General features: G+C 46.9%; 1 protein-coding gene across 50 annotated transcripts; it reads right to left on the minus strand.

The window, feature by feature from the left end:
- Positions 1–5299: 5299 nt before the first annotated feature.
- On the minus strand, positions 5300–9387 carry LOC127003553 (titin-like). 50 transcript variants are annotated; one of them, XM_050870640.1, is made up of 5 exons: positions 7674–9387; positions 7596–7634; positions 7323–7361; positions 6183–7283; positions 5300–6032 (listed from the first exon to the last, which is right to left on the minus strand). In XM_050870640.1, the coding sequence occupies exons 2-5, from the start codon at positions 7620–7622 to the stop codon at positions 5325–5327; spliced, it is 1875 nt and encodes a 624-aa protein (XP_050726597.1). In that variant the 5' UTR covers positions 7623–7634; positions 7674–9387; the 3' UTR covers positions 5300–5324. The 50 variants fall into 50 exon arrangements, with proteins under 50 accessions (XP_050726597.1, XP_050726535.1, XP_050726564.1 ...); XM_050870578.1 differs by adding an exon at positions 7440–7478 and having other exon boundaries at positions 6183–7361; XM_050870607.1 differs by lacking the exon at positions 7323–7361 and adding an exon at positions 7440–7517.
- Between the last annotated feature and the right edge of the window lie 3113 nt (positions 9388–12500).

A 12500-nucleotide genomic window follows, 5' to 3' on the forward strand; every position in this document is an offset into this window, starting at 1 on the left:
TTAATAAAAAAAGCCCGCTACTCGCTGCTCCTAAAAAGAATACAAAGAGTTTGCCGAAAGATAAGTCAGTATCGGGAGGAGAGGTGTCCTGATACCCTCCTCTTGAAAGAGTTCAAGTCGTAGGCAGGAGGAAATACAGATGAAGGAAGATTGTTCCAGAGTTTCCAAAACGAACTGTCCTATCCATTCCTACGCCGATGATTCCACTCTGCATTATTCAACTTCTTTTAATAGAAGACCCACCCTTCAGGAACTTAACGACTCAAAGGCTGGAGGCTCAGAACGCTTTAGCCTCAGACCTTACTATTATTTCCGATTGGGGCAAGAAGAACCTGGTGTCCTTCAACGCCTCAAAAACACAGTTTCTCCACCTATCCACTCGACACAATCTTCCAAACAACTATCCCCTATTCTTTGACAACACCCAGCTATCACCTTCCTCAACACTAAACATCCTCGGTCTATCCTTAACTCAAAATCTCAACTGAAAACTTCATATCTCATCTCTTACTAAATCAGCTTCCTCGAGGCTGGGCGTTCTGTACCGTCTCCGCCAGTTCTTCTCCCCTGCACAGTTGCTGTCCATATACAGGGGCCTTGTCCGCCCTCGTATGGAGTATGCATCTCATGTGTTGGGGGGCTCCACCACACAGCTCTTATGGACAGAGTGGAGGCAAAGGCTCTTCGTCTCATCAGCTCTCCTCCTCATACTGATAGTCTTCTACCTCTTAAATTCCGCCGCAATGTTGCCTCTCTTTCTATCTTCTATCGATATTTCCACGCTGACTGCTCTACTGAACTTGCTAACTGCATGCCTCTCCCCCTCCCGCGGCCCCGCTGCACTCGACTTTCTACTCATGCTCATCCCTATACTGTCCAAACCCCTTATGCAAGAGTTAACCAGCATCTTCACTCTTTCATCCCTCACGCTGGTAAAGATGTGGATGTGTATATATATATATATATATATATATATATATATATATATATATATATATATATATATATATATATATATATATATATATATATATACAGTAATCCCTCTCCATATCGCGGTCTCGCTGTAACGCGGATTTTTAAATTGTATCGTATAGCGGATTTTTTGCTATATCGCGGGATTTTGCGGTAAAATAAGCATTTTCTAGCCTGAAAAATGAAAACGATATAAATCAACGTAAGTAGGAACACACCTAAATAAGCACCTACGTCACCCACCTTTTTATTTTTTTATTTTTCCGTCGCGGCCTATTGCGCCACTAGTCTTTTCCCTGGTAGGGTAGGGACCGCTCATTACACGCCAAGGCCCCCAACAGAGAACACAAGCAGACACCAGACTACTGTGCCTCGAAGCGTTGAAGTCAAGAAGGACATTTCTGTCCTATACATCAACGCGCGGAGCTTAATACCCAAACGGGATGAGTTACTTGCCTATGTTGACGTAGAAAGTCCGGACGTGATTGCCATCACCGAAACGTGGGCCACCTGTGACCACCTAATGACCGAATTCTCAATTCCGGGATACGAGAGCTTCTACAAAAACAGACTTCACAAGAAAGGAGGAGGTGTTATCTGTTACGTCAAGAACAAATACCCTGCCGTGGAAATAACCAAAGAAGACTCAGAGAAATATGACACTGTATATGTTGAACTGGAGACTAGCAAGCACAACAAAATAACGATTGGAACCGTTTACAGATCTCCAAAGCAACGAGCAGCGGACGACGAAGCGCTGTACGAGGAAATTCACACCATAACACAAAACAAACAGTCAGTCATTATCGGGGACTTTAACTGTTCCAACATTGACTGGACCACGATGATTGGAGATCGGGAGGGTAACAGATTGCTCGAAATGTTAGAGGACACTTTTCTTACTCAGATTGTTACCCAACCGACGAGGGAAAATAACTTATTAGACCTAGTACTCGTGAGTGATTCAGATCTCACACGTGAATGTCAAGTCGGCGAAAAACTGGATGGTTGCGACCATCACCTAATTCGCCTAAAGATCAGAACAGACCATGAACTCATCGAAAACACGTCCAAGATTCCAGACTACAAAAAAGCCAATTTTAACTTCGCTCATGAGCTGCTAACCCAGACAACTTGGGAACCCATGAACCTCACTCCGGTGGACGGCGCGTGGAACGGCTTTAAGAACAAACTCCTGGAGGTAGAGAGAACGACTGTTCCCATGAAGACTAGGATAACAAATAATGCCACAAGCACACCATGGATGACTACCCAAGTTCGACGGGCGATTAATTTGAAGAAGAGAAAATACAACTTGCTAAAGGAAAACAGCACTGACGAGGCACGCGAACAGTACCATCAAAGCCTCAGAGCTTGCAGAACACTCATTCGCCAGAGTAAACGCGACTATGAAAAGCAAATTGCACGCGAAGCCAAGTCCCAACCCGAAAAAGTTCTTCACGTATATAAGAACCAAAAAGAAGACAAAAAGCAATAATGGTCCCCTAAAAGATGAACGTGACGTACTAACCCAGGACAGCAGACAAATGGTCGAAATCCTAAACAAAAACTTTGCGTCTGCGTTCACGGTCGAGAACACCCAGTCCGTACCCGAGAGCCCTACCCCACCGATGGGAATCACGCCCCTAGAAATTGGCACAATCGACGAACGGGATGTGAAAAAGTAACTAGATAAACTCGACACAAACAAGTCCACCGAACCCGATGACCTGTCACCCAGGCTGCTCAAGGCACTCAAGCAGCAAATCTTCAAGCCACTCACCGCCATCTATAATCTGACACTACTACAAAACAACGTTCCAGAAGACTTGAAGCAAGCGAACGTAACACCGATCTACAAAAAGGGAGACAAAAGCGTGGCCTTAAACTACAGACCAATCAGCTTGACCTCATTGGCGGGAAAAATTTTCGAGAAGATCATCAGAGACAAACTCGTTAGGTTCCTTGAAGACAACAACATCATTTCCGATGCTCAGCACGGTTTCAGGAATAAGCGATCATGCTTAACCAACTTACTGGACTTCTTCCAAGGTATCTATGAAAACTGGGATAATCATATCCCCAGCGATGTTATATATCTAGACTTTCAAAAAGCCTTTGACAAAGTGCCACACGAAAGACTCCTCAAGAAACTTAAGTCGGCGGGGTTAGGCGACAATCTGACAGCGTGGATCAAAGACTGGCTCACTGGAAGAAAACAACGAGTTGTACTCAACGGACAGGCCTCCGAGTGGCTCCCGGTCACAAGTGGAGTGCCACAGGGGTCAGTGCTTTTTTTTTTTACGTCGCGGCCTATTGCGCCGTTAGGCTTTTTCACTGGTGGGTCCTGATAGTCGGCCCAGCCGTGCCCCACCCCGTTGTGGCGCAGACGAGTGTTTATAGTGGCGTCATCTTGTTTTGGCTCATACTGCCCCCCGGAGCTCATCTTTGAGCCTCTCTTTGGAGAGGTAATCTAGAGCCCGGGTTGATAGGTGGTCTTCAGGGCAGCATGTGGGTAGTCTTCGGCCACTCGGCGGTGACTGAAAAATCCCAGCTGTGTGGCGGCCAGGATTCGAACCCACGTCCCTCCTGGATCTCCCGGACGCGGCGCCGGCACGCTAACCACTCAGCCACCACCTCCCCTGGGACCCATACTCTTCATTATATATATCAACGATCTTGAACTAGGATCAAAATCCACTCTTTCAAAATTTGCCGACGACACAAAGGTGGGTGGGAAGGCCCTCACGACAGAAGATTGCGAAATTATCCAGAGAGACCTGGACCAAATCACTCGGTGGTCAGAAAAATGGCAGATGTCCTTCAACACTACCAAATGTAAAGTAATGCATATCGGATCCAGAAACAGCAACCACACATACCACATGGGTGGCGTACCACTACAGGAAGTGCAAGAGGAAAGAGACCTCGGGGTCACCATCAGCAGTGACTTGAAACAAACAAAACACTGCAAGTCCGCCTGTAAGAAAGCCAATACTGTGCTCGGGTTAATACTTAATAGCGAGGAACTTTCAATACAAGACGCCGGGAGTTATGTTATCCTTGTATAATTCCCTGGTATACGGCCCCACCTGGAATACGCCGTGCAATTCTGGTCTCCCAATTACAGGAAAGACATTGAATTACTTCAATACTGACATCGGCAGGAGTTATTTCTTGAATAGAGTTGTTTGTCGCTGGAACAGCCTTCCTGCAGAAGTAGTTAGTGCAGAGAAAATCAACTCCTTCAAGAAACCCGTTGATCGACACTTTGCTGCATCGGGATTCTTGAGTGAACTGAATGTATCCAAGAGTAGGTACACAAGTGCTTTAATCCTTCCCGCAAGCCACTCCTGTGGCTGACGGATTGATTAAATCTCTGAAAGCAGGCAGCCTGATAATGAGCCAACAGGATTTCTGATGCCTGCTCGTCCATGTTTCCTTGTTTCCTCCTACATCTCCTCCTCCTCCTCCTCCTCCTACAAACACACCTGTGAGAAACGATCATGAAGGGAGTTGATGAGGTCCATGTAGAGCCAGATGTTATCTCTCTCTCTCTCTCTCTCTCTCTCTCTCTCTCTCTCTCTCTCTCTCTCCAACATTTTGTATTTCGCTCCCACAGTATTTCTTTTGAATCTAGAGCAACGCTATTTTTACAGTTTCTATTATGTTCCTCTTCTGAACTATTTTTTCCTCCTCCTCCTTCTCCTCCTCCTCCTCCTCCTCCTCCTCCTCTTCCTCCTTCTGAATAACGTGACTCTTCCAAAAAAGGGCAAAACACAAACCAGGACGACAAGAACTCATATTTAACTTCGCTTCATTAGACGTCATACCTGTCATATCTCTCTCTCTCTCTCTCTCTCTCTCTCTCTCTCTCTCTCTCTCTCTCTCTATCTCTCTCTCTTTGAGGTCGAAGCGTCTTTGCATGTAACGCAAATTGGAGGAAGGAGAGAGAGGGAGGAGAGGAGAGAGAGAGAGAGAGAGAGAGAGAGAGAGAGAGAGAGAGAGAGAGAGAGAGAACCATCTCCATTTCTTTAACTTTGAATTAATTTGTCATGGTAATACGAATAAACAGTATGTGTGGGATGTCGATAATGTAACGAAATTGATAATAGAAACAGCAACACGGTATCACTACTCTGTTGTACTTGCCTTCTTTACAACAGAGCAATTGTGTCAACTACACTTCCTCCCTCTGAATGTCAACTTCATTTTCCTCGACAGAGGGCAACCTTCTCAACGAGCTTCCGTTGAGTGACAACTTCTTCCTCTGTTGCGGTAGGAGTAATCTTTCGACAACCGTCTGATTTGTCAAGCAGGGCTTTTTCCTCTGTTACGGAGGGGGCAACCTATTCAACGACCTTTTCCTCTGTTACAACAGGGACTTGTTCTTGCTCTTTGGGAACAGTGACAATCTCTTCTGTCCCCGAAGGGGCTGCCTGTTCACTAACTTTCTCTTTGACCGCGACAGGAACTTTTTCTTCTGTCGCCGCAGGGGGAACCTTTTCAATAACCCTTTCTTGTGGGGCAGCCTGTTCAATGACTTTCTCTTTTACCACAACAGGAACTTTTTCTTCTGTCGCCGAAGGGGCAACCTTGTCAACAATCTCCTGTTGAGGGACTACCGGCACTTTTCCTTCTGTCACAGAGGGGATAAGATTCTCAGCCTTTTCTTCTGTTACGACAGGGACATTTTCTTGCATCTTGGGGACACTGACGATCTCTTCTGTTGCCGAAGGGGCAGCCTGCTCAGCAACCTTCTCTGTTGTCGCAACCGGAACTTTTCCTTCTGTCACAGAGGGGATAAGATTCTCAGCCTTTTCTTCTGTTACGACAGGGACATTTTCTTGCATCTTGGGGACACTGACGATCTCTTCTGTTGCCGAAGGGGCAGCCTGCTCAGCAACCTTCTCTGTTGTCGCAACCGGAACTTTTCCTTCTGTCACAGAGGGGATAAGATTCTCAGCCTTTTCTTCTGTTACGACAGGGACATTTTCTTGCATCTTGGGGACACTGACGATCTCTTCTGTTGCCGAAGGGGCAGCCTGCTCAGCAACCTTCTCAGTTGTCGCAACCGGAACTTTTCCTTCTGTCACAGAGGGGATAAGATTCTCAGCCTTTTCTTCTGTTACGACAGGGACATTTTCTTGCATCTTGGGGACACTGACGATCTCTTCTGTCGCCGAAGGGGCAGCCTGCTCAGCAACCTTCTCTGTTGTCGCAACCGGAACTTTTCCTTCTGTCACAGAGGGGATAAGATTCTCAGCCTTTTCTTCTGTTACGACAGGGACATTTTCTTGCATCTTGGGGACACTGACGATCTCTTCTGTCGCCGAAGGGGCAGCCTGCTCAGCAACCTTCTCTGTTGTCGCAACCGGAACTTTTCCTTCTGTCACAGAGGGGATAAGATTCTCAGCCTTTTCTTCTGTTACGACAGGGACATTTTCTTGCATCTTGGGGACACTGACGATCTCTTCTGTTGCCGAAGGGGCAGCCTGCTCAGCAACCTTCTCTGTTGTCGCAACCGGAACTTTTCCTTCTGTCACAGAGGGGATAAGATTCTCAGCCTTTTCTTCTGTTACGACAGAGACATTTTCTTGCATCTTGGGGACACTGACGATCTCTTCTGTTGCCGAAGGGGCAGCCTGCTCAGCAACCTTCTCTGTTGTCGCAACCGGAACTTTTCCTTCTGTCACAGAGGGGATAAGATTCTCAGCCTTTTCTTCTGTTACGACAGGGACATTTTCTTGCATCTTGGGGACACTGACGATCTCTTCTGTCGCCGAAGGGGCAACCTTGTCAACAATCTCCTGTTGAGGGACTACCGGTACTTTTCCTTCTGTCACAGAGGGGATAAGATTCTCAACCTCTTTTTCTGTCATGACAGGGACATTTTCTTGCTCCTTGGGGACACTGACGATCTCTTCTGTTGCCGAAGGGGCAGCCTGCTCAGCAACCTTCTCAGTTGTCACAACCGGCACTTTTCCTTCTGTCACAGAGGGGATAAGATTCTCAGTAACTTTCTTTTCTGTAACAACGGGGATGTTTCCTTCTGTCACCGTAGGGGGAACCTTTGCAAGAACCTTCTTCTGTGTCACAACGGGGAATCTTTTTGTTACCACCGAAGGGGTGACGTATTCAACAACTCGATGCACAACGAAGACTTTTCCTTGTCTCACCGAGGGCACACCCTTTCTAACGACCTTCATTGGCCTCATAACAGGGACTACCTTTCTAACGACCTTCATTGGCCTCACAGCAGGGACTACCTTTCTAACGACCCTCATTGGCCTCATAACAGGGACTACCTTTCTAACGACCTTCATTGGCCTCACAGCAGGGACTACCTTTCTAACGACCCTCATTGGCCTCATAACAGGGACTACCTTTCTAACGACCTTCATTGGCCTCATAACAGGGACTACCTTTCTAACGACCTTCATTGGCCTCACAGCAGGGACTACCTTTCTAACGACCCTCATTGGCCTCATAACAGGGACTACCTTTCTAACGACCCTCATTGGCCTCATAACAGGGACTACCTTTCTAACGACCCTCATTGGCCTCATAACAGGGACTACCTTTCTAACGACCTTCATTGGCCTCACAGCAGGGACTACCTTTCTAACGACCCTCATTGGCCTCATAGCAGGGACTACCTTTCTAACGACCTTCATTGGCCTCACAGCAGGGACTACCTTTCTAACGACCTTGCCTTCTTGGATGACAGGGGCGGCAACTGGTTTTTGTTCTATCCATTGGGTCGGCGTAGGACTTGTTTCCTCAGCCTTTGCCTTTTCTTCCTCAATCTTGTTCTTCACGTCGCTAACTTGGTGCTTCAGGTCTTCAGCTGTTTCGTTAAGATGTCCTTCGTCACGAACCTCCTTGATGTCGCCATTACACACATTCTTTTCGACTTCTTTTTGAATTACAGTTTCTTTCTCGACATCTTTTCCATCGCCCTTATATGTAACATTCTTACTTTCCACGGATGTCTCGTTAGTGCTATCCTGTGAAGGTAATTTTTCTTCTTTCTCTTTAACTACAATTTCATGCGTTGTATTGTCGGGCAGAGTCTCCTTTCTTTCCTTTGTTTGTTCTGCCCTCAGAAGCCCATCACCCTTCTCTGTAATATTCTTCGTCTCCACAGATGTCACTGTAGTGCTGTTCTGTGAAGGCAATATTTCTTCTTTCAATACATCTTCATTCGTTATATTGCTGGGCAGAATCTCTTTCTTTCCTCTGTTATTTCTGTCTTCTGAAGCCCATCACCCATCTCTGTAATATTCTTCGTCTCCACAGATGTCACTTTAGTGCTGTTCTGTGAAGGCAATATTTCTTCTTTCAATACATCTTCATTCGTTATATTGCTGGGCAGAATCTCTTTTCTTTCCTCTGTTATTTCTGTCTTCTGAAGCCCATCACCTTTCTCTGTAATATTCTTCGTCTCCACAGATGTCACTTTAGTGCTGTTCTGTGAAGGCAATATTTCTTCTTTCAATACATCTTCATTCGTTATATTGCTGGGCAGAATCTTTTCTTTCCTCTGTTATTTCTGTCTTCTGAAGTCCATCACCCTTCTCTGTAATATTCTTCGTCTCCACAGATGTCACTTTAGTGCTGTTCTGTGAAGGCAATATTTCTTCTTTCTCTTTTACTAAGACTTCATGCGTTGTATTGTCGGGCAGAGTCTCCTTTCTTTCCTCTGTTATTTCTGTAGTTTCTGTTTTGTTTTACCTTGGTCATCCTTCGGAAGAAGAAGAGTTGCAGCTTTATCGTCCTTCGGCTTTTCTTTAGTGTCATTAGTAAGTACTGTTGCTTCCTTCTTTATAACAACCTCCTCGTTTATTTCATTGCCCTTTTCGTCCGTTACAGTTTTCACGTCCACCGTCTGTGTTAAGGTTCCGTTGTCTGGAGTGCTTTGCGTCACCGTTTCGCTCTCTGTGACATGTTTTTCGCCACTTTCTTTACCTTTCTCATCAACAACGACTTGTGCTTCCGTAGTCTTTGATACATTTCGGTTGGGCTGTACGTCAGTCTCTGTCGTCTTTTCAACGACTGTCTTGTTTCCTGTTAAATGCCCCGCCTCGTCTGTATTGTTAATGACTCTTCTTTCCACGGTCTTGATGGTGTCATGAGTGCCATTTTCCAAGCTTGGCTTCATGCTCGTTAGATCATAGACTTTGGGTAACTCTTTGAGTCCCCCCTCGTCTTGTTTTCGGCATGGGTCCATATCGGTCTTTTCCAGGGTAAGGGAGGCCGCCCCGTCCTGCGGGAGCCCCTTGGAGCCCCCTCCGTCGGCTAGTGACTGCCTGCCGGCTCCCAGATTTCCCAGCACCAAGACCAGCGTCCACACTACGAAGAGCTTCATAATTGGCGATTGTGACGTTATGAAATTAAAAAGAATTACGGTTTTGTGGCAGAAAACCGCTTTCGTCACCTCTGGGATTGAGAACAGAATGGCCTCCAGAACCCGACCGGGCAGGGAGTGTCGAACGAACAGAAAGCGCACATACACAAAGCAACGTAGATCAATCCAAACTCTTCACGCTACAAACTAACCTGAGAACAAGAAACAACGGAAAAACAATTCAAGCAAAGCGATGCAATACCGACATCGGCAGGAGTTATTTCTCGAATAGAGTTGTTCGCCACTGGAACAGCCTTCCTGCAGAAGTGGTTAGCGCAGAGACCATCAACTCCTTCAAGAAACGCATTGATCACCACTTTGCTGCAACGGGTGTGAACTGAACGTTCCCAAGAGAAGGTACACAAGTGCTTTAATCCTTCCCTGCAAGCCACTCCTGTGGCAAACGGATTTATTAAATCACTGAACGCAGGCAGCCTAGTAATGAGCCAACAGGCTTTCTGCTGCCTGCTAGTCCATGTTTCCATGTTTCCTCCTCCTCCTCGCCTCGGACTTCGCTAAGATGGATGACAAATTACCAACAAAAAAAAAACAGGAAAAAAAGAGAAAATTACTGGGAGGGAGGAGAGGAGAGGAGGAGGGCGGAGAAAGAACAGAGGAGAGAAAAGAAGTAGGGGAGGAAACTACGATTTTTTTTTTCTTTTTATGGTGAGATCTCCAGTCCCTCCCTTCCTTTCTCTTCCTTATCCTCCTCCTTCCCTTTCTTTCCCCTACCATACTCTACCACTCCCTTCCTTTCCTTTCCCCTACCATCCTCTACCACCCCTTTCCTTTCCCTACCATTCTCAACCACCCCCTTCCTTTCCTTTCCCCTACCATTATCTAACACCCCCTTCTTTCACCTACCATCTTCTACCATCCCCTTCCTTTCCTTTCCCCTACCATACTCTACCACCCCCTTCCTTTCCCTACCATACTCTACCACCCCCTTCCTTTCCCTACCATACCCTACCACCCCTTTCCTTTCCTTTCCCCTACCATCCTCTACCATCCCCTCCTTTCCCTACCATACTTTACCACCCCCTTCCTTTCCTTTCCCTTACCATTCTCTACCACCCCCTTCCTTTCCCTACCATACTCTACCATCCCCTCCCTTTCCCTAACATACTAACCTCTCTACCATCCCTTTCCCTACCATTCTCTAACACCCCCTTCCTTTCCCTACCATACTCTACCATCCCCTCCCTTTCCCTATCATACTCTACCATCCCTTTCCTTCCCCTACCATTCTCTACCACCCCCTTCCTTTCCCTACCATACTCTACCACCCCCTTCCTTTCCCTTCCCTATACCATCCTCTACCACCCCCTTCCCTCCCCTTCCATCATCTTCCTTTACCCATATCACTCCTCCCCAACTCCTTATTTCATACCCCTCCCCCTTCCTCCCCACCCACCCCCCAGCTCCCTTCACTCATATCACCCCTCCCCCCAACTCCTCACTTCGATCCCCTCCCCCCTACCCCCGATTCCCAACACCCATTTCACTTCTCCCCTCCTCCTTTGTCCCTCCCCCTCACCCCCCCATTCCTCGACTCCACCCATATCACCCCTTCCTTTATACTCCGTAGTTCGTCACCCTCCCCCCTCCCCTCCCCCTCCCCCCCCTCCCGTCTTCAGCGTAGGCCTGGCTGGGTTGAGCAAACACAAATGGAGGAGCTACAATTTTTTCCCTTCCTCTTTTTAAGACTCTAAAAATAAAATGTTTCTTCCATTAGGAGCTTTCTCGCCCCCACTCCCTCCCTCCCTCCCTTCGCCTTCCTCCTCCTCCTCCTCCTCCTCCTCTTCCTCCACCTCTCCTTTTCTTCCCTCAAGGTTTCATTTCTCCGAGCTTCCTCCTTATACATTCTCTCTCTCTCTCTCTCTCTCTCTCTCTCTCTCTCTCTCTCTCTCTCTCTCTCTCTCTCTCTCTCTCTCTCTCTCTCTCTCTCTCTCTCTCTCTCTCTCTCTCTCTCTAAATCGCCCTCTATCTCTTACTCTCCCTCTCTCTCTAACTCTTCCTCTCCCTCCAACTCTTCCTCTCCCTCCAACTCTCTCTCCCTCCAACTCTCTCTCCCTCCAACTCTCTCTCCCTCCAACTCTCTATCCCTCCAACTCTCTCTCCCTCCAACTCTCTCTCCCTCCAACTCACTCTCCCTCCAACTCTCTCCCCCCCCCCCCTTAATTCACTACAGACCGGCCCAGAGGAAGCCTTGAGGAGACATTAAATGGACACTGACGGCACATTTACAGACCCGAAAAAAAGGCCATCGTTGGAGCCCTTTGAAGCACGCAGGGACGGCTGGCATTACACAGGCCGGCCGGCGGAGAGAGTGCGCCGAGGAAGGGGAGAGCCGGGACTGAAAGGGGAGCGGCGGCGAAGTAAATAGAGAAACAAAGTAAAATGAAGGAGAGGAGGTTGAAGGGGATGCATAAAACTAACGGCGAAAGAGAAGAGAAGAAAGGGAGAAAGGGACAGTGAGTATGAGAGAGGGGGGAAGGGATAACAAGAGACAGGAGAGATACAGCAACAAACATACAGCTTGGTTAAGAAATACACACAGATGCGACACTAGGAAACGTATATAACTGTTAACCTTGACTCACACTCACAAGAGCACAGCGACAAACAGGTAAATATAGAACCCCCGGCAAGAGAGGGAATGGAAAATCAGAGTTAAGACGAAAAATAAAGCAAGAAAACGAAGAGTGGGAAGTAGAATATGAGATGCCTGTTAACGGAAAAGGGAAAGGAAGAGGGGAAAGGAGGGAGGAAGTATAGGAAATAAACTGTGGAAGAGAAAGAGAGAGAAAAGCGTGAGAAAAGGGAAAATAGCAGGATAGAAGAGAGGAGGAAAATAAAATAAAAAGAGGTAGGGTTATGAAATGGGTTAACGGAAAAGGGAAAGGAAAGGGGAAAACGGGAGAGAGAGTAGAGTAAATAAGAAGTGAAAGACGAAGAGATGGAAAAGCGAGAAAAATAACATAAAACATCCAAGTAACACAGAATCAAATAAAGGGAAAATACAGTAAAAAAAAAAAAAAAAAAAAAAACGGAACGATGAAATCCGTGTTGATGGAAAGGGGAACTGAAAAGGGGAAAGAGTGGAGAGAGAGAA

This window comes from Eriocheir sinensis, chromosome 3, assembly GCF_024679095.1.
Source record: "Eriocheir sinensis breed Jianghai 21 chromosome 3, ASM2467909v1, whole genome shotgun sequence".
Classification (NCBI taxonomy): domain Eukaryota; kingdom Metazoa; phylum Arthropoda; class Malacostraca; order Decapoda; family Varunidae; genus Eriocheir; species Eriocheir sinensis.